A 26363-nucleotide genomic window follows, 5' to 3' on the forward strand; every position below is an offset into this window, starting at 1 on the left:
TCTGGGATCCGGGGACCTCCCTGGCAGGATAAGTTCCAGGCCCAGGCCCATGGGCCACTTTCACAGGCGAGCCTGGCCTGGGCTGCGGGGAGGTGGCAGCAGGTGCCTGTGACAGCAGGGGTAGGCAGCCTGAGCTTGGGGCCAGAAGGTGGGCCAGACGGGGTTATGGGTGGAAGGAGCTCCCTGCCCCATTGTCCTTGGGCTTCTTCATCTGGGAAAAGGGGCTCCCCACATGCCAGGTCTGGCAGGAACCAGCCTGGTGGGTCCATCACACCCGTGGACCCCACCAAAGCCTTCCATTTTCTCCCCAGCCTCAGCCCTGACAGACCCCACCTCTTGCCCAGCGTCAGCCCAGTTCCTAGAAAGGGGAAAGCAGGTGGGGCTGGTCCCCATTTCCCGCCCCTACCTCCAGAGACAGTCCCCCGGAGGCCGGGCCTCTTCCTCCAGGGGATGGTGCAACCTGGCTTCCCCTTCATCCCGGCAGCTCGCCCCGCCCTCCCCTCTCATAAACCACTTACCCGGCCGGCCCCACACCTTCTACTCAGGCGGCGGCGTCCAGCCCATCCGTCCCGTCCCATCAGTCCCGCCGGGACTCAGCGCTGCCGTCGCCAGTACCGCTGCCAGGTGAGAGGCTCCAACCCGCTCCGCGGTGCTGAGCCCCGGGCCGTCGCCGTCTGGGGGCAGCGCACCAAGGTCCAGCCCCAGCAAGGTGGGGTGCGGGCCGGCCGACCTGTCAGCCCCGCCGGGCTGCCCCAACACGCGGGGACTCCGCTTTCCCTGGAGCTGAGCACGGGCTCCCGGCACCTGCCGCGCCCCGCCCCTGCTGGCAGCGCCGCATGGGGTTTGCCCCATATGGGGATGCCAAGGACTCCCGGCCTCGGGCCGCCTGCCTGTGTTGTGGGGAGCCTTGAGTGGCGGATCTGTGCTAAGAAGTGGGTCCTAGAGGCGGTCAGTGTCGTGGGCCTCCAGACGGAGGAGCGGGCAGGTGGAGAGGTGCTGGGGCACTCGGGCCTGTCTGTGCAGCTGGGTCTTGCGGCTGTGACGAGTGTCCACGCAGGGAACTATGTACACTTCCCGGGGTGGATCCTTGAGTGGGTTTCTCCATTGGGCATGTGTGTTTTGGATGTGATTTGGGCGATGTCTATGTGGGAGTGGGGGCAAGGCTGCTCTCGCAGTATGGAAAGCTTCTCTGGGTGAGTCCGAATGGAGTCTTGGAAAGTGTCTCTAGATGCCGGGGCTGGGGGTGTGGAATCTCCCAGTCAAGGTCAGATTGTCTGGGTCAGGCTTTCTGAGTGGGCTGGCTGGGGCCTCCTGGGTAAAGGAGCCTCCCTGCCTCTTCCTCACAGGGATGATGGACGGGCCTCGTTCAGATGTGGGCCGCTGGGGCGGGAACCCCTTGCAGCCCCCTACCACGCCTTCCCCAGAGCCGGAGCCAGAGCCAGACAGACGTTCTCACAGAAGAGGCTTCTGGGCTCGCTGCTGCGGCTGCTGCTCATGCCGAAATGAGGCGGATGATGACTGGGGGCCCGATCCCTCTGGCTCCAGGGGTCGAGGGTCCCGCTCTGGGGGTCGAAGAACTGACTCCCGGGGCTCAGACTCCCGCCGGCCTGTCTCCCGGGGCAGCGGCGTAAACGCAGCAGGAGATGGCACCATTCGAGGTGAGGCCAACCCGTCCACCTCAGCTGAGAGCGGAAAGGCCTTAGTGGGACCTGAGACTCATCCTGGCCTCCCTGGGCGGCTGGGAGGCTGATGATAGAGGCCTGGGCTCCCCGTGGGGGCTCCGCTGACCCAGAGCTGTGGCCTTGCAGAGGGCATGCTGGTGGTGACCGGTGTGGATTTGCTGAGCTCACGCTCAGACCAGAACCGCCGAGAGCACCACACGGACGAGTTTGAGTACGACGAGCTGATTGTGCGCCGCGGGCAGCCTTTCCACATAGTCATCCTCCTGTCCCGGCCCTACGAGTCCTCCGATCGTATCACCCTTGAGCTGCTCATTGGTCAGTGGGGCCTGGATCGGGAAGGGCAAAGGCTCTAGATTTGGGGGGAAGGAGCTGGCATTAGGGTCAGAGAGGGCTTTAGGCTCCTCCCCTGTCCTACTCCTCACCTCTGCCAGATAAGGCAGGTGCAAGTGTGTCTGTGCCCCTAGGGGTGTGTCTCAGGGACACTCCCAAGTTCACCCTCCTCAAGCCTCCAGGGGCATCTGTCTCAGAGTCCTTTTTCAGGGTCTGCCCCCGTTTTCCTTCAGCATTGCTGCCTCTAGATGTGTCCTTTCCAGGTCTGCTCTTTCCCCAGGATATGGCTGGATTTCTCCTCTCTCTCTCCCCTCCCTCACCCCCACCCCAACTCTGTCTCAGTCTCTGTATCTCTGTCCCCATGGCCCAGGGCAGATGCCTCCCTCACCGCGTTGCCTGGTGGCCGTTGACTTCCCAGGCTGGTGATTATGCCACTGCCGGGGGCAGGCGACTCCTCCTACCCTTTGATTAGGGCCTAACCTTGCCCACCTCAGCCTCTAATTTCCCAGGTATGCCCACCACCTCCACCAGGGATGCCCTGGGCTCTGGAAGCTGCAGCCACAGGGAGCAGGCAGGGTTGGCCTTCAGGATCTGGACTGCCCTCGCATATGGGGCTGGGGGCTTGCAGCCAGCCCGGACGGCTCTGTCCCTCCAGCCAGGCACTGAGACAGGCAGACAGGCAGAGTGTGACAGTGGCCCTGGTCTCTCCTCCCTACCTCTGAGTTCAGCATCAGGGGAACAGGTTTGGGATGTTGGACTGGGGCCCTGCCCTGGCATGTGGGCAAGCATCGGGTGGGGACAGCCCTGCTCTGAGGGAGACTGTCACAGAATAAGGTGATAGTCCAACTCAGGCACACAGACACAGTGGCTGACACACACCTTGGGTGGGGCTGAGAGAAAGGAAAGCTCCATCCCCTCTCCTCAGGGAGGCCTCACCAGCTAATCGCCCATTCCCCCACTCTAGGTAACAACCCTGAGGTGGGCAAGGGCACGCACGTGATCATCCCCGTGGGCAAGGGGGGCAGTGGGGGCTGGAAGGCCCAGGTGACCAAGGCCAATGGGAAAGACCTGAATCTGCGGGTCCACACCTCCCCCAACGCCATCATCGGCAAGTTCCAGTTCACAGTCCGCACACACACAGACGCTGGGGAGTTCCAGTTGCCCTTTGACCCCCACAATGAAATCTACGTTCTCTTCAACCCCTGGTGCCCAGGTGAGCAGTGGGCTCAGGAGCAGAGGGTGGGTAGCAGGGCAGGGCAGGGCTTCCTTCCCTAGGACCCGGCTGGGTGCCTAGGTGCTGGCCTAGGAGAAGCCAGCCTCCCATTGTTCAGGTGCAGTGCAGGCCCAGTGCAGAATGGTGACCTGCTCAAGGTCACACAGCCAGCCTCGCCTCTCCTGGTGAAGGGCCCTGGCTATGGCCAACCTGCCCCACCGTCCCTGCCATGCTCCCTCCTTCGTTCCCGAGAGCAGGCCCATCAGGCTAGAGACATCCGCCCATTTTCCTCTGCGGACCTGAGTCCAGCAGAACTGGTGAGGAGCATGTGGGGCCTGGGGAGAGGGCTGGAGGGAACCAGATATGTGTTCTGGGGACACAGAGGACATCGTGTATGTGGACCACGAGGACTGGCGGCAGGAGTATGTGCTTAACGAGTCGGGGAGAATTTACTACGGGACTGAGGCGCAGATTGGCGAGCGGACCTGGAACTACGGCCAGGTATGGCTGGCCAGGGTCACATGCATTTGGGAGCAGGGGGTAGAGGTGGGGCGGGGTGCTTGCTGGCCTAGGGTTAGTGCTCAGCCATAGAGGGCAGAGGTAACTGTGGCCCACTGTCACCTCTGCCCCCCGCCCTTCCAGTTTGACCACGGAGTGCTGGATGCCTGCCTGTACATCCTGGACCGGCGGGGGATGCCATATGGAGGCCGTGGGGACCCAGTCAGTGTCTCCCGGGTCATCTCCGCCATGGTGAGCACCTTCCTGTCTCTGAGCCCTACTGTGTGTCCACCTGCTGCCTCCCCTGCCCCAGCCCTGGCCCTGCCCTTGCAAAGGGTATTACAGGAAGGGGTCTCACTCCTCCTCTTCTCTCCCTCACCTCCCCCCTCCCACTCCACCCCACCCTTCCTGGCTCCTATCCCAGCTCCCGTGGAATGTAGGGCCAGCCCCAAAACTTGGCACACCCAGGATTCACATTCCTGTGTCAGAGCAGGGGTGGGAGGGCACATGGCTCAGGGGAGAGGTGGGTGGGGCTCAGGCTGATGTCTAGATCCTGAGGCATTTGGGGGTGAGGGGGGATTACAGGGTCAGGGGCTGCGCTGGGGATAACATGGCAGATCCTGAGCCCGTCCCCCAACTCGCCCCACCCCATCCTGTCCTGGGCAGGTGAACTCCCTGGATGACAATGGAGTCCTGATTGGGAACTGGTCTGGTGATTACTCCCGAGGCACTAACCCATCAGCATGGGTGGGCAGCGTGGAGATCCTGCTCAGCTACCTACGCACAGGCTATTCTGTGCCCTATGGCCAGTGCTGGGTCTTTGCTGGTGTGACCACCACAGGTAGTGGAGGGCCCGGGACAGGCGTGGTCCGGCCCTGTGAGGAGGAGGGAGGGAAGCCAGGCTCCACCCTCATCCAGCCAGGCCCAGCTGTGGCTACAGTGCGGGGTGCAGGCGGGGGTGGACAACCGGTTGGCCTTAATTATCATTAATTAGTGTTAACAACAGAGAGAGGCCTAAGGGAGAGGAGGGAGAAGGGACAGGCAGGGACTGGGCAAGGCAGGTAGCCTAGCTTCCCCTAATCCCAGGTGCTCTGTGGCCCAAAGGCCTCCTGAACCTGGTGACCCTGACCATGGTAGTCCATGCCCAGCTTGGCAGTCCCAGTGGCCCTTTTCCCCCTGATATTCCTGGTCTGATGCCTCACCTGCCCCCCCTCCTTGCCCTCAAAGCCAACCCCTGCTCCTCCACAGTGCTGCGCTGCCTGGGTCTGGCCGCCCGTACCGTCACCAACTTCAACTCCGCACATGACACAGACACGTCCCTCACCATGGACATCTACTTTGATGAGAACATGAAGCCACTTGAGCACCTGAACCACGATTCAGTTTGGTGAGCTGGGGCTGGACTGCCCATCCCTGCAGAGGAGCAGTGTCCCAAGGCTTGGGCGCGGAGGGCAGGCACGCGGGGGGCTGGGGAGGCCCTGGACAGGAGGCTCAGACCCAGCCCTCCCTTGGTGCCCACCCAGGAACTTCCACGTGTGGAATGACTGCTGGATGAAGAGGCCGGACCTGCCCTCAGGCTTCGATGGGTGGCAGGTTGTGGACGCCACACCCCAGGAGACCAGCAGCGGTGAGGGGGGCGCTGCCTGGCCCCTGGGCCCTACCTATCTCCCCCACCTGGGTGACAAAGTCCACAGTATAACCCCTCAGCTTCTTAAACAGACTTATTAATTAACTGAACCACCATGCAGCTGTTAGTTTAGTTTCACCTTTCTACATAACTATCTATTTGCCTAAATTTTATTTATTTGTAACAGTAAATATACTCAGGAGATTCAAAAGTAAAAAGACATAAGATTATTTAGTGAGAGGTTCCCTCCACCCTAAATCCACTATTCTTACTTGCTTTTTTGACTTATATATTCTGGAGATAATTAATTGAAGTACCCTTTTATCTTTTATTTATATACTTTTAAAGTTTAAAAATTCATTATTTTAAGTAATACATGCACAGAAGGAAAAAGAAGCATAGAACTGAATAACACAAAGTGTAAACGTTCTCATTCCCTCAGGAGGTTTTTGGGTTTTAAAAAAAAAAAAATTTAAGTAAATTCCTAAGTCCCACCCTAAACCTGATACATTAGACTTTCTAAAAATATATTTCAGTAATGTATATTTTGGAAGGTTCCCCTGGTGATTCTGAAGACCAGCCAGGCTTGGGACCCACTCCAAGCCCTATAGGATGTGGGAAACGGTGGCCAGAGAGGTGGAGTGACCTTCTCTGGGGCACAGAGCAGTAGGTCAGCAGCTGAGCGGCTCCGATGCCTGACTCCCTCCCTTTTAACATGCACTCTCGCTTTCACCCATTCCTTCCTGTCTGTTCCATTGCTCACTGTGAGTTATATGCACAGTAGAGAAAAAAATTAGGGCTCACATACGTTCAAAGAAGAAAATAGCCCCTCTGACCCAGCCCTAAGATGTAATCACTGTTGACATAACCTACCAGTCTCTTTTTTGTGTCCACACATGTGTTTCTGAAAAAATACACTCTGTTCTCAAACAACCCCCAACCCCAACCTTGAAACTCTGGCCCCAGGCTGCCAGCCTGCCCCAGCAGCTGCTGTCTGTCCAGCCTCTCCCTTCCTCGTCCCAGGTCAGAGAGCCCTTGCCTAGCTTACATTCCTGTCCTGGTCTCTTCTCACACCCCTCCCATTCATCTATGTGAGCAGTGTCCCCTGAGTTGTGCAACCCAGCAGTGCTTGCAGTGCTGGAGTAGTGTGGCTCAGACGCTGGGAGATCTGAGTTCTGGCCCCTACTCTGGGAGGTGGTGGGTGGATGGCAGGTAGGGGGCTCTGGAGCCACCAGATTAAGGCTCGATTCTAGCTTGATCTCTTCTCAGGTGTATGATCTTGGGTAAGGACCTGCAACCTTTAAGCTTTGGTGTTTTTATATATAATACGGGGATAATATATACCATATAGGGTGGTTGGGAGGATGAAATTTGAAATCATACATCAGAGAGGACTAGCAGCATGCCTGGAACATCATAGGTACTCAGTAAATATTAGCTCCTTCTAGGCTCTCTCTACCTACCGTCCTGTGAGATCCTGGCATACACTTGGCCTTGCTGGGCCTATTTCCCCACCTGTAAAGGAGTGCACAGGGTTAGGTGTTGTCTAAGACCCTTTCCTGCTGGATGGCCCTGACTTCTGGCTCTGTCCTCCTCTGCCAGGCCCCCTCCTGTCAGCCCATCTCCTCTAGGAAACCCTCCTGACTACGATAAGGACAGACTGTATTTCCCACCAGCTTCCCCGCCCCAACTCCCCAACAGACAGGACACAACAGTCTGCAGAGCTGAGGGGTTGTTATGTATCTTTCTGGAATAGTGGTGGTGGTGTCATTGTGATCCCAGCCACCACTGTGGGCTCTGGGTTGGTCCCGATGAAGGGTGGGGGGTCCTGTCCTCTAGGGGTCACAGACAGTGGTCATCCAACTTCAGCCAGCCGAGAAGAAGTGTGCCAAGGACTTGGTCACCAAGTCAGGCTTGTCCACCCACCTGCTCCCTGCCCTGTCCTCCTGCAGAGCAGCCTGGGCTGAGCACAGCTGACAGCCAAATGCAGCTGCTCTCTTCTTTGTGTTCCCTCCTGTGCTTGGTGACTCCGAGTGGGCACTGGGCCAGGATGGCCCCTGTGTGGGCCTCTCCCCAGGGCCTGAGGGTCACTCTGGGCCTGCCCGCATCTCTCATTCTGTTACCTCTGTCCCGCCTCACTCTCTAGGCATCTTCTGCTGTGGCCCCTGCTCCGTGGAGTCCGTCAAGAATGGCCTGGTCTACATGAAGTACGACACACCCTTCATTTTTGCCGAGGTGAGGGCTGGGCTCCAGGTGCCTTCTCGGGCTGTCTGGAGTGTCGGAGTGCTGGCTCAGGTCCTGACTTCCCTGCTGACTGACTGGCTGTGTGACCTTGGGCAAGTCACTCATTCCATTCTACAAGTCTTCGTTTCCGCAACTGTAAAAAGGGGATAATAATGGCTGCCTTACTTCCTGTACTCAGGATCAAAAGAGATAATGGATATGAAACTGCCTCACAAGTCGTAAAGCCAGCAAGCAAGTGTAAGGGATTACTGTCATTAATGCCCCAATGCAAGGAGCCTCCCAGAGCAGCTTCTTCCCTGCTCGCTGGCCTCATCTGGTTCAGCTCAGGGACGTCTCTGGGTTGGGCTCTGCCAGGAAGTTCCCACCCTTGGGACCTAGCCCTGCCCCCCAGCTCCTGGGATCGGGGAAGGCCGCCTGGGGTGAGGCCCACCCTGAGACCCTCTGGCCCACTCATTCCTGCTCACCCCCCACACCCCTAACAGGTGAATAGTGACAAGGTGTACTGGCAGCGGCAGGACGATGGCAGCTTCAAGATTGTATATGTGGAGGAGAAGGCCATCGGCTCGCTCATCGTCACGAAGGCCATCGGCTCCAACATGCGGGAGGACATCACCCACACCTATAAGTACCCGGAAGGTACTGTCCCCCAGCCCAGCCAGCTCTGGGCCCCGCACCAAGTATTCCTGCTGAGCACTCACTCCCCAACCCCCAGCGGGAGCTGGAACCTCACCCTTGACCCTCAACCCCCAGGCTCAGAAGCAGAGCGGAAGGCAGTGGAGACGGCAGCTGCCCACGGCAGCAAACCCAACGTGTATGCCACCCGGGACTCAGCAGAGGATGTGGCCATGCAGGTGGAGGCGCAGGACGCAGTGATGGGGCAGGATCTGACGGTCTCTGTGCTGCTGACCAATCGCAGCAGCAGCCGCCGCACCGTGAAGCTGCACCTCTACCTCTCAGTCACCTTCTACACTGGCGTCACTGGGACCATCTTCAAGGAGACCAAGAAAGAAGTGGTGCTGGCACCAGGGGCCTGTAAGTGCTCCTCACCCAGCCCTGCCTGGATGGCCAGGCACCCCGGGGCTGTGCACATGGAGACCCCCGGAGCAATGGGTAGCACCCCGGGGGGTGCGTGTAGGGAAGCAGGCCTTGGTGACGCCATGCCTCTTCTCCCCAGCGGACCGCGTGGCCATGCCCGTGGCCTACAAGGAATACCAGCCCCACCTGGTGGACCAGGGGGCCATGCTGCTCAATGTCTCAGGCCACGTCAAGGAGAACGGGCAGGTGCTGGCCAAGCAGCATACCTTCCGTTTGCGCACCCCAGACCTCTCCCTTACGGTAAGTGCAGCTTGCTGGGTAGGAGGGGTGGCCAGGGAGCAGTGGCCAGCACCTGAGAGCCATCAAAGGAGGATGCTAAGCCAGGAACAGGCTGGCCTGATGGGTCTTTCTAGGAGAGAAAGGTCAAGAACTGGCTGTGGGCTCTGGGGCCTCAGTTTCCTTATCTGTAGAATGGGATCTCATATCCCTGATTCTGTGGTAGCTGTCATTGGGGAGTAGGTTGCAGTTTCCTCTCTGACTTTTGGGGAGCCTGCTCTCAGGGGCATAAATGTGGGACTTGGGGAGTTTTCCCTCTCTGGTGCAGGGTATGGTCCCCATAGGTTTGCCAGCGTCTCTGATGTGGGGGGTGGGCCTCTTTTTCTCTCAGTTATTGGGAGCAGCGGTGGTTGGCCAGGAGTGTGAAGTACAGATCGTCTTCAAGAATCCCCTGCCTGTCACCCTCACCAATGTTGTCTTCCGGCTCGAGGGTTCCGGGTTACAGAGACCCAAGATCCTCAACGTTGGGTGAGTCTGGCCTCTTCTCCTGCCCCTGCTGCTGCCCTGGCCTTCCCCATGGCTGCCCTGGGTCCCAGCTTTGCTTCCTCGTTCAGTCTGGACAGGTGTGTTCTGTCAGGACCCAACAAAGCAGCAATACTGCCTGACTCAGTTCAGTCCCTCCAGTATTTAAGGACCTGCCGGGTGCCCAATGCTGCACTCTGTGTCCCTAAGCTCGAGTGCCACGCAAGAATCGTTAGTAACTCATTGCTAACGTTTGCTCAGCACAGGCACTTTCAGGCATATCATCTCCTTTGGAGATCACGAAACCCCTTTAAAGTACATTAGAGATCATCATATGACTAAGAGTGAAGCTTGGAACCCTAAAGACTTGGGTTCAAGTCCCAGCTCCATCAATCACGGGCTGTGTGCTCTTGGGCAAGTGACTTATCTCCTCCAAGCCTCAGTGTTCTCACCTGTAAAGTGAGGAGAGCAATAGCACCTGGGCCAAGGGTAGTTCAGTGCAGTGCTTGGCACAGAGTTCGTGCTCCGTGGGTAGTTGTTATTTTTATTATTGCCATCATCACCTCCATTTACAGATGGAGAAGCTGGTGGCCATGTCTCACAGCTTGTAAGGGGCAGACTCTGCTCTTCCCACTGTGGTGCACTCCACACACAGGCTCTTGAGCTTGTTGCTTGGCTTGTGCCATGAGGGCCAATAGCAGTTCCAGAGGAGAAAATCCCAGGCTTCGGTCCCTCACCCAGCCTGCCTGGACTTGATCCCGGGCCAGGTGAGGCTCTGAACCCCATGAGGGCACACACAGTGCTCATGTTCCTGGGCCTGTGGCTGTCATCTCTGACACAAACTCCCATGTGCTACCCTGTCCCTCTGCAGGAAAAGCACAGAAGGACTGCAGAGAAGGCTGGGGCTGACCTTTTAGATCAGCTCTGTGGGGTAGATGTTTTTCTGTTTAGACACAGAGCTCTTGAGGGAGAGAAACCCGCCCACCCTGCCGACCCCTCCCCCTCACACACAGCAGCTCTCCTGGTAGTGGCCTTTGCCCCATCTTGGGCCCCTGGGAATGTTGTGATACATTACAAAGGAGCACTTTTGTCATGTCGTGCTGCAAGGGTCTCTGGTGGCTCAGAGAGTAGAGCTGCGATGCCTGGACAGCCTGCCCTGCTAGTCTGGCCCTGCAGGCATCTTTTACCCCCACCCATGTGATGATGGAGGGAGGTCCCTGCCGTCCTGAAGGACTCCCAGAGCTAGACTCCCCTCAGCAGCCCCACCACATCTTTGCTTCTTGCCCCACCTGAAAGTAGGGGAAGGACCACTGCCCTGAGTGTCGGGACACCTGGTCCCTCCTCAGCTGTGGACTGTGTGAGTCTCCCCACAGTAAATGAGAGGGTTGGATGATGGGTTTCTCAAGGCAGGTCCTTCTTGGACATTCTGTGGATCCGTGGCTCCTGCAAGCCCAGGCCAGGGCCACCAGGACAATTGGGGGCCTGAGGGGGACATCCCTGAGCTGTTGGCTGAGATTTATTAGATTCCAAGATGGGTGTACTTGGCCTCTCATTTGCACATCAAAGGCAGTGGTATGAAACCCCATTATACCATAAGGTGTGCCACCCCAGCATGGTGACTGGCCACTTCATAAACATTCCAGAACTTACTCCTCCAGATGACTGTTGTCACCGCCAAAGCAGTCACCAGGGAGGCTGGAAGTCTGTTCCAAACCCTTCCTGGGAATTTCCCCCAGAGCCTGAATCATATCCTCTAGAATGTCCTTAGAGTGGCCAATCTCCCTTCTTAGGGGGTGGATTTGACTTTGGGAAAAAGCCTGAAGTCATTTAGAAATAAGACTAATTAAAAAGGTAAGTGAACAAGGTGGGTAATAATGCCCTGTCAATCAGAAGCCAGGCAGAGGCTGACCCCTCTGTGTGTGTGTGCCTGAGTGTGCGTGTGTGCGTGGTTTAAAAGGATCTGAAGAAAAGTCCACGAGGAGTTTTGTAAAATGTTTCAAGCCCTGGCAACACGGTTGAACAGTGGAAGGACAGTGCTCACCTCGATGTCTAAGTGCTGGTGTCCCTGTCAGGGAGTTCATTACCTATACTCGGTTACTGGCACATCCCAACTCTAGTACTCAGCTCCAACTTGCAAAAGGAGTGTGGCAAAGGCCCCACCTGACACCGAGACCAGAGCAGGGAGAGATCTTGACATTCCCAGCTGGAATCTGGAAAGCAGTTTCTCTTGGAAATAATGTTAGTTATTGCAGTGTAAAGGTTACTTTCTGAAATATTATAGTTCAATTATAATATAGGTTAAATAGGCTTTTGAAAGCTAGTCTGAGGGGGTAGGGGGAGGAGGGGGTGGGCAAAAACCTACCTAATGGCTATAATGAGCACTATCTAGGTGATGGGCACACTTATAACCCTGACTCAATAAAAAAGTGATCCATGTAACTGAAAACATTTGTACCCCCATAATATTTTGAAATATTAAAAAAAAGAAAGTTAAAAAAAAGCTAGTCTGAGCCTGAACAACCTTAAACCTTATATCTACGGAAAAGTAGGCAGAAATTAAGAGCACAAATTTGTAAGTAGTCAGAATATAGCCTACCTGTTCAGTTACAGGCTTAATTTATAGATTGTCTGTCATACTGTATCATATTATATATCCCTGCTTCCTCCTTCATGGAGTTTAGAGGTACTTTCAAGACCATCTGATCCCACCCCCTCATTTTACTTTCACTTCCATTTTATGGACTCAAAAATGAGGATCACAGAAGTTAAGTAACTTGTCCTAAGCCACACAGATAACAAATCAGGGAAGAAGGAACGGTCTGGGGAAGCCTCTCAGAAGCAGGCTTCAAGCCGAATGCTTGCTCCAGGAGAGCTGGTCTTCAGAGATGCTGGCTCATTCCCTTGGAGGACCATGGTGACCGTACAGCACCTGGCAGGTTTGGGTTGACTAGGGGCTGGAGGTAAGGGTTTAGGCAGAGGCAGGAAGGACAGATTCCAGCAGGCACGAGCAGATGCAATATAAATGTAATCATGTTCCGTGTATGAAAAGCAAGGTGCAGATTCCTGGAGGAGCTCAGAAGAGGGTGAGATTCATTTTCCTAGGGGCAGGAGGTACTCAAGGGAGCCCTCACTGAGAGGTGGTGTGACCAGGCCTCGGAGGAAGAGTGGGCCTTCATAAGGACACCCAGGGTGGGGGCGGAGCTGGGTGCTCACTCCATGCAAGGCTAAGACTGCAAAGCATGAGGATGGCGGTGAGTTCGGGAGGGGAAGGCACTCGGTGGGGCGGGTTGGCAGGAGGAACGGTGGGGCAATGGGGCCGCGCAGGGGCTGAGTCAGAGTGAGCCTGTGTGTCAGCTGAGAGAGCTGGGATCTCATCCCACACGCACGAAGGTAGCCACGTCCTGGAAGGGTTTGCTTCACCTCTGAGTGGTTAGCAGAATAGAATGAAAAAGCGAGATGGGGGGCAAGAAGGCCACTTGGAAAACTGGAGAAATCATGATTCCCAGGTGGGAGGCTGAGAATCAATTTTCAGAGGTCAATAAAGACACAGTAGTGTGTGTGTGTGTGTGTGTGTGTGTGTGTGTGTTTATGCACCCACCTCTCCACCCCCACACCCCACTACCCCTCACACACACACACACACACAGACACACACACACACACACACTTAGACTGAAGAGTACATGTCAATTTAAAGAGACCTGTGATCTGTTCTTAGGAAGGACTTTCCTTTTTTTTTGAGACAACATCCTCATAATGTTTTTAGTGTATTAAAGTGCTCCTTCTTTGGAAAGATGATTGTGGCAAAGAATAATTAACTTTCTTCCACTTAGGCTGTTGGCAAAACTGAAAGCATTTGGAAATACTGTGTTGGACCCCAAAGTCTCAATTAGTTGTCTTGGGTTTGGAGTCCCAGGTGCAATGAGGACAGCCTGGCGAGGGCGGGAGCAGTGGTGGTGGAGAGAAGGGAGGCTGCGAGAGGCCCGTGGGTGGCACCAGCAGTCTGCGTGCAGGTGGCTGTGGGAGGGGCGGGAGGGCGAGTTTTCCAGCTCAGGCCGCTGGGCAGGTTGCTGCTGACCTGGCCGTGCAGAGGCGGCTCTGGGGCTTGGGGTTCATCCTGGCCTTGGGTGTGGAGAGTCCAGGTGAGCCCAGAAATGCTTGAATGGCTCCACTTCCTGCTCCTTCCTTCCTGGCTGCCCTGGATCAGTCCCCACTCCCCATTGCACTGCCAGTTACTCTGGGCCCATGACCTTGTCTCTGCCCACAGGGACATTGGGGGCAATGAGACAGTGACACTACGGCAGACATTTGTGCCTGTGCGACCAGGCCCCCGCCAACTCATCGCCAGCTTGGACAGCCCACAGCTCTCCCAGGTGCATGGTGTCATCCAGGTGGACGTGGCCCCAGCCACCGGGGGCGGGAGCTTCTTCTCAGACGCTAGAGGTGACAGTCACTCGGGGGAGGCCATCCCTATGGCATCTCGAGGTGGAGCTTAGCCCTGGGCCAGGAGCACTGGGACTGGAATCAGATGAGCAAGGACAATGCCCCAAGATGGGGGTCCACTGCAGAGTGGCTCCCCAGGAGTTCGGGTGGGAAGGCCAAGGCTCCTGGAGAGGGAGCCAGTCTTCACTTGTGCGGGGTGGCGCAGATGGTAATAAACTGTTTTTTAATGTGAGCTGCTGTTTTGTCCATCTATCAGTCCATGCCAGGCCAAGCAGCGTGGGGCCACGGTCTGTCTCGGGGATGCACGTGGCATTTCTGGTGCCCTGGTGCTGAGAAATATGGCTGGTGTGTCAGTGACGGTGCCCGCTCAGCAGTAGTGTCAGGGCAACCTCTAGTTTTTACCTAATCAGTCCCCCACCCCACCCCAGGGGGCTGCTGCTGACCAAAGCCTCTTGAAGCCCCCTGGGGTGGGGTAGGACTGTCCCCTCTCCACAGCACCCACTACGGGAGAGAAGAACTTAAAGTCCCTTTTGCAGGCACGTGTTTAATGTGGAAATAGGCTGGAGTACTGGGCAAAACCCACCTTCCAATATTTATTTTGTCTAAGAATATTCTTATCTAAGAATTTTTACAAAAATAATGTATGTCCAGTATTGAAAATTGAGAAAATTCAACAATGGTAAAGATAATAATAATCTGGAAGCACTGTCAGGAAAGTAACTGTTAACGTTATGGTTCACAGGCCATTTCCCCACGTAACCTGTGGTGAGCATTTCCCCGCAGTATTAAATATTCTTTGAAAACACCATTTTTAAAGACCATACACTAGTCTTGGCTCCCAGGCCAACACCCTCCTGGGTCTCAGTGGCTGCCATTCTCAGTCTCCCCGGTGGTGCCTCCTCCTCTGCTCAGCCTCAGGGTGCAGAGTGACTCAGGGCTCCACCCTGGTGCTCTCTCTCATCCAGCTACACTCTGCCTACGTGACCTCAGCCAGTCTCGTGGTTTTGAGGACCACCGGCTCCCAAAATTGTATCTCCATCCCTGCTGCTTTCCTGGAACCTCAAACTTGTGTATCTGCTGCCTTCTCAACATCTCTGCTAAATATCTAATAGACACTCCAAGTGCGACACGCCCAAAATCTAACTCCTGACTCCCTCTAGCATATCCTCCTGCTGCCACCCCCCATCTCAGTGAAGGGTAATTCCATCTTTCCGAATGTCTTGGGCTCAAAACCTTGAAGTCATCCTTGATTCCTTTCTTTCTCTCACATCCCACATCCAATCTGCCAGCAAGTCTTGATGGTTCTGCTCTCCATCCACGTGTCCAGAATCTGACTGCTCCCGTGGCCTCTGCAGCTGCCACCCGCCAGAGCTGCCTTCATCTCTCACCTGGATTATCACATCAGCGTCCTAATCATTCTCCCACTTCCACTCTTGCCCTTTCAGACTCTGTTCATCCCACAGCATCCAGAACGAGCAGGAATCTCACCATGTCAGTCTTCTCAAAACCTTCTACTGGCTTCACCCAAAGCCAAAGTCCTTTGGAAGTCAGTGCATATAAATGCTTGCTAAATACTTACTGTGTCAATAAGTAGGCACTGATCTATATATAATAACTCTTATAATCTTCACAATAACCTTGTAAAGTAGGCTGTATATTATGCCCCCTCTACAGATGAAACTGAGGTAAAGGAGTTAGATAATTTGTCCAAAATCATTTAACAGGCCAGAATAGGATTGGAACTCTGGTTGTCTGGCTTCACAGCCTGTCTTCTGAAAGTGGCCCAAGGAGCTCTTAATACCACCCCCAAACTCTTCTTCCCTAGTTTTTCCCATCTCAGTGTTACTATAATGACCCAGTTGCTCAAGACAAAAATCTACAAGTCACCCTCCATTCCTCCCCTTTCTCCCCTCTTCTATTCAATCTATTAGCAAGATAGAGCTGGTAAGCTCTATCTTCAAAATACCTCTGAATCTTCATCCTCTCCAGTGACACTGTTGCCACACCCTCTACCTACGGAACTGCCAAAGCCCCTGGTGGGTTTCCACTCTTGTTCCTGAATATTATCTAATTTCTACACAGCCAATGGTTTTTCTAACCTGCACATTACACCCTGGTGTGCTCCGGCTTAAAACCTTCCAATGCCTTCCCATCATCCTTGGAATAATCCAAAGTCCTACGCTGACATACTGGGCTCCTACAGACCTCTCCAACCTCATCTGCCCCACATGTTCCTGCTCCTTCTGCTCCAACCAGGTGGTCCTTCTACTTCTGAAACTCTCCAGCCTCTGACCTAAGGCTTGGCCCCTGCTCTTCCCTCTAGAGGAAGGTGTGTGGCCAGCCCTCTCCTATTATTCAGGTCTCAGTTCAAATGTTACCTTCTTAGAGAGGTCTCCCCTGACCATCCAATCTGATTAGTTTTCCTGCCTCCCAATCTCTTTAGCAAATCACCCTATTTTGTGTCCTACATAGCACTTATTGTTTAACATTAGTGTGTTTATTTATTAGATTCTGTCTCCTCTTTCTAAAACATGAGCTTCAAAGAGCTGAGACGTTATCTGTCTTGTTCACACCCGTGTGCCAGCACCGAGAACAAGGCCTGGCATATAGGTGTACAATACTTGTTTGTTACTTATGAATTTAAAAGCAACTATTTGTAAGATGTGACTTATACTTGTTCCTTAAATTTATGGGAAAAATTCCAGTGACTGTACTTCACTTTTTTTTTTTTTTTTGAGACAGAGTCTCGCTTTGTTGCCCGGGCAAGAGTGAGTGCCATGGCGTCAGCCTAGCTCACAGCAGCCTCAAACTCCTGGGCTGAAGCGATCCTCCTGCCTCAGCCTCCCGAGTAGCTGGGACTACAGGCATGCGCCACCATGCCCAGCTAATTTTTTCTATATATATTTTTTAGTTGGCCAGATAATTTCTTTCTATTTTTAGTAGAGACAGGGTCTCGCTCTTGCTCAGGCTGGTCTCGAACTCCTGAGCTCAAGCAATCCACCTGCCTTGGCCTCCCAGAGTGCTAGGATTACAGGTGTGAGCCACCGCGCCCGGCCTGTACTTCACTTTTAATAACAACTGAACAAATTCTGTCTCATATATGTGATATGATTTGATTAATCCCTCATTCCTGTAAATTTACTGTTTTGCTGTTACAAACAGCAATGTTCTCTATGTTTTGCTATTACAAACAGAGCTGTGATAAATGTCTTTGCACAAGCACATCTTTGTGCTAGTTTTTCATTATTTCCTCAAGATAAACCTCCTGAAGTTAGAATGATTAGATAAAAGGGAATGAGGAAATTTAAGGTCCTTAATATATTTTGTTAAATTAGTTTCCAGAAAGGTTGAACAGCAATACAACAGCATCTCTTTTCATTGAACACCTGGGAGGAAAACTAGTGAGAGTTTGAAATTTCTAACAGCTTTGTAAATTGCCTCACATTTGTTCATTTTATTCTGGTTCCCCATATTTATTAGAGCTCAAAAATGCTTGCAACACTCAAAGAGAAAAAAAAAATTGAAGGCAATGCTATTCTCCAAACATCTGGAAGGAAAGAAAAATATGTTGATCTCCTACTTTGAGTTAAATTCAAACTAGGTACTATATGGAGGTGATTTCCCTTAATTCTCTGGGGGTGGGCATTAGAATCCCCATTTTCCAGGATTAATCTGTTAGGACTTTAGGCCTTGAATTTGCCTCTGACTAGAACGTAAGCCCATGAGGGCAGGGACCTTCTCTCTCTTACTCACGGCTGACTCACAGTCCATGGCACACAGTAGGTGCTCAAGAAACATTTGTTGAGTAGAAGATGAACTAAATTGGAAAATGCCAGGGACTCTGGCAGCTTGGGGAAGCAGTGGAGGAGTGTGTTTTGGAGCATTTGTGGGAAGAATGCAAGATGGATGACTAGACTAGCTGTAGGAAAGAGAGAAATGGGCACTTAGGGAGCTGAATAATGACTATCAGAGCAGAACTCTTACTGGGACTGCACCTCAGAAAACTGTGCTAGAGAAATCTATTTTATGCTGTTTATATTTATTTATACAATCATTTCCCTTTTATAACAGTGCAATTTTTTTTCAATCAAGAGAAGGTGTTCTTAGCCTTAGTTTTAAGAAATCCACTTAAGTTGCCCACTTAGTTGGTGCCACTAGGCAGTGACTAGGCATTGATTGTGTCGCTGAGTCTTGGTGAGCTACTTTGGTTCTCCCGAGAACCCTAGTACACAAAGCTGATCACTAGGGAGGAGGTGCATTCCTTGCATCAGATTCTCAGAGTTTCCTGAGAGTGAAGAACCAGTATTCTCCTTAATTGCTTCTGCCTCAAAATTTAAAGTAGGGAAGATCAGTGTGGACTATGGGAGCTTCAGCTCAGACCCAACAGCAGGGAAGGGGACCACCCTCGGTGTGGGGAACTAGGCTGGGTACGAAGGTCCTTGAACCCTGTGTGGGGGTGAGTTTGATTTGACAAAGTCTGTGGTTAATGCTGGGAGCTCCTGCAACCCCTTGGCCCAGGGAGTGATGTCTAGACCTGGGTGTTGAACCCTCAGAGCTTCAGCACCAGCCCCTGTGGTTAGTTTTCTAAGAGGACGTTGAGTAGAAAGAAGCAGCTTGCTAGACAGCAGGGCTCTCCGCAGCAAGCGTGGAAGCTAAGAGGCCTGCCCTTTTGGTTGGAGTTCTTGGAAAATTCTGGGAAGGTTAGAAACACCAAAAAAAAAAAAAAGAGAGAGAGAGAGAGGTTTTGTCTTCCTGATAGTAATCCAGGTGGAGCTAATTACAAATATATATATATATATATTTTTTTGAGACAGAGTGTCACTTTGTTGCCCTGGCTAGAGTGAGTGCCGTGGCATCAGCCTTGCTCACAGCAAACTCAAACTCCTGGGCTTAAACGATCCTCCTGCCTCAGCCTCCCAAGTAGCTGGGACTACAGGCATGCGCCACCATGCCCGGCTAATTTTTTCTATATATATTTTAGTTGGCCAGCTAATTTGTTTCTATTTTTAGTAGAGACAGGGTCTCGCTCTTGCTCAGGCTGGTCTCGAACTCCTGACCTCGAGCAATCCACCCGCCTCAGCCTCCCAGAGTGCTAGGAGTACAGGTGTGAGCCACCGTGCCCAGCCTAATTACAAATTTAAAAGCAAAAATTTACCAAATATGACTTATAAATGTTCCTCAAATTTAGACTACAATGATTGCATTTTGTTTTTAATAAAATTATCTTTTAAAATAATGGCTAGTTTTAATTGTTTTAAGGCCCATCCTGGAAAAGAATTTTTGTCCACAGTTGGACCAGAGTTTTACAGAAGACCCTGAAGACCAGGGCCCAGACGTGGAGGTAGCTAAGGGATCCCATCCTTTAGCCATTAAACAAATATTTGGTGACATGTGCCAAGCAATGGACTAACTGCTGGAACACAGAACACACCTGGTTCCTGCCCTGTGGAGCTTACAGTCTGAGAAAGAGACAGAGATTAATCAAATAACTGCACAACACAAAGGAGAATACTTGACTCTGAAGTTTGCAGTAAAGACATATGACCTGGCCCAGTGATAGTGGTTAAGAAAGTGTTACCTAAATAGGTGACCCTTGAGGACAAGATGGCATTCTAGGCAGAGAGGGAAGGGAGATCACACCAGGCAAATAGAATAGCCTGTGCAAAGACCATGGGGTGGAAGAGGGCCTGGAAGATTCAGCAAGACTAAACGAAGAGCAGTGTGGCTAAAGCAAGGAGAGCAAAGGACACAAAGCTGAGGGACGCAACACCAAGCCTTGTGGGTCTCATTTGCCACATTAAGGATCTTGGTCTGCCCTAGAGCAGTGGAAAGCCTTTGAAAGGTTTAAAGGACTGGAGATGACTTGCCCAGATTGTGTGTTTTGAACGGTTCACTCTGTCTGTAGTGTCAAGGACGGATTGGAGCAGGCTGGACTGGATGCAGAGACAGACTGGGAGACACTTGTAGAAGTTTATGCTAGAGATGGTGGTTTGGGCTGGAGTGGTGGTGCTGAGGCCAGAAGTAAATAGCTCTGAAGAAATACCCAAGAGGTCAGATTGGCAGGGCTCGAGGAAGGATGGCATGTGGCCAGAGAGGGAGGGAGGAGCAGGCTTCTGGCTTGTGGAACAGGACTGATTGGTGGTGTCATCCACTGGTATAGGGATAGGTGTCCCTCACCAGAGAGAGAAAACCACAGGGGAAGTTGAGGCTCAGAGAGACAGAGTTAGCACTCTTTGTATAACTTTCTTCTACCTGGAAATTTTCCTTTGGGTGAATTTTGGAGGATTTTGGCTTTGGTTTGAATGAAACTGTTCCCTTCAAGTATAATCTCTAGACCACTTCCATTACAATCATCTGAAATGTTTTTTAATAATCCAGATATCTGGGCCCCAGCATAGACTTCATGTATCAGAATCCCTGTAGCAGAGGCCCAGAGTGAGCTCACTAAGGGCCTGCCTCCTATGCACACAAGGATTGAGAAGAACAACCTTCCATTTTCCTTCTCAGCTGCACTTTTGTTCAGTGTTCTCCCTGCCTACACCCTTGTTGGGCCAGCAGTGGCCATAAGATTGTGTGCCTGATGTTCTGAGTCTTGACCACGTGTCTTCTGGAACCTTTGAGTTCAAGAAGGCTTGCAAGCCCTCTCTTGCTCCCTTTCTTACCATGTGACATGCCTGCTCCTGCTTTCCTTCTGCCATGATCAGAAGCTCTCCAAAGTCCTCATCAGAAGGAGATGCTGGCGCCATATTTCATGTACAGCCTGCAGAACCGTGAAGCCTTCTGCTATCTTTTTAACAAAAGATGTATGGACTTACGGTTATGTTGGAGTACAATAGTCAAGACAACATGAATATTTGCTAATAGATTTATTACCTACAACTCAAGCTAAAAGGAGAAACAACAGTTCATCTGCACCTGGGAGCTCATTTTCCAGCATGCCAGCTTTTATACACATCATAGGTTTTGCCCGTTATAACATCACATATGTGAAACATACCAGTCTCCAACTTCACCCTCCACCATAAGGAAACAGGAAATCTGCTCAGGTGAAACTTAAACTGTATAAAAACAGTTTCAGCATATAGCAATGTCCTCTGGGAACGGATACAGGCTGCATATTAGTTCCTAATTACTATTTACCACATTTGCATGTAGTTTTCTCATTAGAGTGTCATTAACATAAAATGAGAGTCTTGTGATCAAGATGTTTGGATGTAGCATATAAGAAATACAGCTTTAACCAAGACATTTAGATTTGTGCTATCATGAACCTTTGATTCAAAATATAAAACACTCTTAAAAAAAAAAATGTCTTGCAAAACAAACAGCTCCCAGGGCAGGAAAAGAGTCTAAAATGGAACTGTTCCTGCTAGTTATAAACACACAAACAAGGTGCGGCATGAGGTGCCAGTAATGTAATGTGTACAAGAAAAAAACAAGTCCTTCCATGCACATGTGTGCAGGTAGGTAAAAAAAAAAAAGAGAGAAAGAAAGAAAGAAAGAAACAAGTCCTTCCCTTAAGGTGTTCCTGACCAGAGGAGGTGAAAGATATGTAAACTTCTAAATATAGTAAATGCGCATGTACCACTTACCAGGAGCCAGGCTCTGTTACAAGCACTTTATATTTATTAATTCATTTAATCCTTACAACAAGGACATACGTTCCTTACAACTGTATGACACAGGCTCTGCATGGTGACAGAGGGATGTTCAGGATGCTGAGAAGCCCAGAGACCTGTGACTCTGCCTGGGCTGATTTAGAAGGGTTTCATGGAGGTGACTACCAGATGACACATGAAAGATGAGAAAAAAAAATCAAGTCCAAGAGGTAGAGAAGTACAGAGGAATCACCCAGCATATGCAAAGCACAGCACTGTGTGAGACAACACAGTATATTTGGAAAATGCAAACAGTTGGATGAAGACTGGCACATAGGTACATGATGAGTACAAAGTGGCAAGGGATGTGCTTGAAGAAGTAAGCTTGGGCCAGAACATTAAAAATCCTTATGCCATATTTAGGAGTTTGAACTTTCTTCTGAAAGTAACAGGGAGCTTTCAGTTAGGAATGATATTAGTTTTGCATTTCACAAGATTCATGATGAAAGCAATGTGGAAAAGAAATTAGAGGGTTTAGGCTAGAGGTGGGGAGACTAGAGTCCTCCCAAGGTGAGAGACGGGAGAAACTGCAATAGCTACGTAGAGGCAGTATGAATGAAAAAAAGTGGGGTGAATTTGAAGGTTACATGGGAAATAGAACTGATTAGACTTGGTGATGGACTAGATCTGGAGAGGAGGGGTTTAAGGGTGGTGGCCTGGGTTTCTGACTCATGGGTGCCATGAAGAGGAATGCCATGCACAGAAATATGGAGCCCAGCAAGAAGAGAAGAGTATAAAAGGAAACATAATGACTTCCTGTTTTTAGTCCAGCATGTAAGAAGCTTGGGAGTCCTCATTCCTGCCCTCACAACAAGAGAAAAGCTGAACAAACTGAAACTCAACAACTCTCCTTGGATCTCTCAGAGAATTAAGGGTGCAAGGCAAACCACTGCCCCGAAAATTGGAGAGACAAAAAGGCGGATACAGAGAATCATGACTTACCAGCAGAAGCCCAGGAGCAGGACCTTCTGTGGGACCCAGTACCACGGTAGGAAAACTTAAACTGTAACTGAGAAATAGCTGGAGGCTCGGCGTGGACAAACTTGAGAGTTAAATACCCCAGGGTCCCATTCTTAGGGGGTTCCCACACTTTTGTTAGTTTTACTTTCAGAAGCTTTACCAGGTTCTCACAGTGAAAGCTGGAGGACCGCCCCCACCACCCCACTTGTGCTTCTGGCAGGGTGGGGAAAAAGTAGCCACTTTGAAATACATTCAGAGCAGTCTGTTCTTAAGGAGGCCTGCCCTCAAGAGAAACTAACTCTTACTAACTCAGGTCACTGAGAGAGACTAACTGACCTGGATAAGAGAAATACCCAGCCAAATGCAGGACTATAGGACTCTTCCTCCGTCCCCCCACACCTTACTAATAGAGCTCTTGTATAATAACAGGGGAATACAACTGAGAGAACTGCACATCTCAGACCTTATTTAAGAAGTCTCTAGGGAACACCAACGCCAACAGGGGAGACAATAATGAGGACATCAGGGACATTTTAGCCTCTGATACCTACAGCTACAGCAAACAATAAAAACAGCCTAATCCCTGGCCAGATAAACATGAAACCTCACATTTATTTACCTCAGTTCCTTTTATTCATACATTTGACTTTCAACAAAAAATTATATGGCACACCAAATGACAAAAAAACACAATCTGAAGAGACAGACCAAGCATCAGAACCAGACTTGGATATGTCAGAGATATTGGAATTATCAACCAGGAATTTAAAACAACTATGCTCAACGTGATAAGGGCTCTCATGGAAAAAGTGGACAATATGAAAGAACAAGTGGATAACGTAAACAAAGAGATAGAAATTTTAAGAACGAACCAAAAAGAAAGGCTAGAAATAATAATGTTAAAGAAATACTGTAGGCCGGGCGCGGTGGCTCACGCCTGTAATCCTAGCTCTGGGAGGCCGAGGCGGGTGGATCGCTCGAGGTCAGGAATTCGAGACCAGCCTGAGCAAGAGTGAGACCCTGTCTCTACTAAAAATAGAAAGAAATTATCTGGCCAACTAAAAATATATATACAAAAAAAATTAGCCGGGCATGGTGGCTCATGCCTGTAGTCCCAGCTACTCGGGAGGCTGAGGCAGTAGGATCGCTTAAGCCCAGGAGTTTGAGGTTGCTGTGAGCTAGGCTGATGCCACGGCACTCACTCTAGCCCGGGCAACAAAGTGAGACTCTGTCTCAAAAAAAAAAAAAAAAAAAAAAAAAAAGAAATACTGTAACAGAAATGAAGAATGCCTTCGATGGACTCATCAATAGACTGGACATGGCTGAGGAAATAATTGGTGAACTTGATGAAATCGCAATAGAAATTTCCAAAACTGAAATGCAAAACGAAAAAAGAATGAAAAAAATAGAACAGAATACCCAAGAACTGTGGGCCGATTACAAAAGATATAGCATATACATAATAACAATAGCAGACAGAGAAGAAAATGAAGGAATGGAAAAATGAAGCCATAATGACAGAATTTCCCCAAATTAACAATAGACACCAAACACAGATCCAGGAAGCCCAGAGAACACCAAGCAGGATAAATACCTGTCAACTTAAAAATCACACAATTTATAAATTTAGAAAGGAGACTACTTCTTTCTTACGAAGGGTTACAGGCTGCAAGGTGGCCATCCTGACAGGCTGGGAAGGGTAGCCTCTGGCAGAGACAGAAAGGCAGGCACTTCCAGGAAGGGGAGGGTGGAACGGGGATTTATGCTGAATAGGTTGGCCAAGTATACATATTCAACAGGTTATAGGAGGAGCTATGAATATCCATGAAAGGGAGTCACATGAATGCATGACAAGCAAACATTCATGTCACATATGACCCATGTTCACTCAGGGGTGGAGACTTAACATTTAAGTTTATTACAACTAGGCCCTATACATCAGAAGGTGAAGCAGGGACATGAATGCACTCAAATATGCAGCCTCTGTAAACCAGCCACAACCAGTCTGTGGTCTTCTTATTAGGAGAAAGTTACTGAAATTAGCTTCTCATCCAATCAAGTCTGTAATTATGGCTCCTGGAGCAGGGGGGTCAGTCAGGGTCTGGGGGTGAATGAGCTGCAATTGTCTTAATATTGCTTATCTCAAGATCAGTGCTTGTTATAAGCTTATTCTTTAAAAAAATGAAAATAAAAAATAACAAAAAAAAGAAAGAAAAAAGACCAGAGCTTGTTTAGCTTTTAGAACACAGTTAACTCTTTAAGTGTAGGGATGAGAGACTTAACTCTTGTCTGGCATGGCCTTAGTTCCTGTTTATAATTTGGTGTCTTATTGCCACAAAGAGTCCATTCTGTTAGTCCTGCGATTTCTGATTTCTATTTTAACAATCATTCTGGTCAGTTATTGTGTCTAAACCACAAAAAGAAGGGAGTATAACAAGGCATGGCTGACCTCCCATCCTGCCATGTCTGGGAATTCAGTTTTTTAATTTTCTGTGGAGTGAATATGATACGCCTAGTTGTAGATTTCTTAATTTTATTTTTGTTTTTGGTATGCAAAGTAAAATGAGAAGGCTGGTGCGGTGGCTCATGCCTGTAATCCTAGCTCTCTGGGAGACCAAGGCAGGCGGGATCAATTGAGCTCAGGAGTTCGAGACCAGCCTGAGCAAGAGTGAGACCCTGTCTCCACTAAAAAAAATAGAAACAAATTAGCTGGACAACTAAAAATACATATATATATATAAATTAGCCGGGCATGGTGGCGCATGCCTGTAGTCCCAGCTACTCGGGAGGCTGAGGCAGAAGGATTGCTTGAGCCCAGGAGTTTGAGGTTGCTGTGAGCTAGGCTGATGCCATGGTACTGTAGCCCGGGCAACAGAGTGAGACTCTGTCTCAAAAAAAAAAAAGAAAAGGAAAGAAAAGAAAAGAAAAGAATATTAGAGAAGGAATAAATGAAGGTAAAAAGGAAGATAACTAGAATTTCCTACATGTCCAATTGGGGTACGTTGGGACTGGGTGTGTTTCAGGGGCAGTTAAATGTGTGGATCGGCTCAGAAGACTGATCTGCGATGGAGACAAGAAGTGCGAGCCATTAGCTCCAAAATGGAAGAGATGGACCAAAGAATAAGCAGTTTCACTAAATCCTTATTAGGTGGTCAAGACAGTAAGTAATTCAGCCAACAATTAAAGAGTGTACACTGTGTGTCAGGTTCCGCGCTTAGTAATGGAGATAAGGAGAGGCATCATAAAGGATGACAAGGAGACAGCCAAGTACAATTACATTAGCGGGGGCTGACTCGGGTTCAGCGAGCAACAAAAATTTGAAAAAATTAACTATTTTTTTTAACTTTAAAACTACACGATATAGAAAAGATGTAACAAATAAAAGTACAAAAAACTACTACAATCCCACTATTCAGAGAAAACCAGGCTGACAATTTGATGTAACTTTTCTAACTTCGTACTTTATTTTCTAAAGGCGGGCGCCCTCTCCTGTTCCGTAACAGGAACAGTCGAATTCGTACTGGAAGCGCCGCGCCGCCCGGGGAGGGCTTTGCAGACGCTGGTTCGGGGTCTGGGATTTAAGGACTTGTACTTTAAGGGGTGAAGACAATAGGAAGGCGCGATGGCATGGTCGCCGCTTTACAGAGTAGGAAGTTGAGCCTTAGAGGAGCGACGAGACTTCTCTGAACGCTCCACGAAGAAAGGCAGCGGCCGGGAGGGCCCAGACGAGCAGTTACCTAAGCGCGGGGGACCGAGGGCTCCTGGCCCGCGCAGGCCGGACCCGCCTGGGCGTGGCTTTATGGCACGACGTCACATTTTCCTGTCTGGCCGCCCATTGGCTCCCTCTTACCGCCCTTTTCCGGAGCAAGAGAAAC

The 26363-nt window shown here is 50.7% G+C and overlaps 1 protein-coding gene across 1 annotated transcript; it reads left to right on the forward strand.

Moving 5' to 3' along the window:
- The first annotated feature begins 501 nt into the window (after nt 1-501).
- Nucleotides 502-14102, forward strand: TGM1 (transglutaminase 1). Its single transcript, XM_045569836.1, has 15 exons — nt 502-624; nt 1347-1658; nt 1809-1997; nt 2977-3225; nt 3608-3726; nt 3868-3975; nt 4390-4564; nt 4972-5110; nt 5247-5350; nt 7497-7585; nt 8077-8230; nt 8345-8626; nt 8769-8929; nt 9297-9433; nt 13695-14102. The coding sequence occupies exons 2-15, from the start codon at nt 1349-1351 to the stop codon at nt 13921-13923; spliced, it is 2445 nt and encodes an 814-aa protein (XP_045425792.1). The 5' UTR covers nt 502-624; nt 1347-1348; the 3' UTR covers nt 13924-14102.
- Nucleotides 14103-26363: the final 12261 nt, after the last annotated feature.

The sequence above is a fragment of the Lemur catta genome, chromosome 1 (assembly GCF_020740605.2).
Source record: "Lemur catta isolate mLemCat1 chromosome 1, mLemCat1.pri, whole genome shotgun sequence".
NCBI classification, from domain to species: domain Eukaryota; kingdom Metazoa; phylum Chordata; class Mammalia; order Primates; family Lemuridae; genus Lemur; species Lemur catta.

Excerpts from the sequence above, each read along its gene's own strand:
- TGM1 (XM_045569836.1), top strand. The coding sequence starts at position 1,349 with ATGATGGACGGGCCTCGTTCAGATGTGGGCCGCTGGGGCGGGAACCCC. Across the intron at positions 1,659-1,808 it reads AGGAGATGGCACCATTCGAG|AGGGCATGCTGGTGGTGACC; the intron begins GTGAGGCCAACC and ends GTGGCCTTGCAG. Across the intron at positions 8,627-8,768 it reads GGTGCTGGCACCAGGGGCCT|CGGACCGCGTGGCCATGCCC; the intron begins GTAAGTGCTCCT and ends TCTTCTCCCCAG.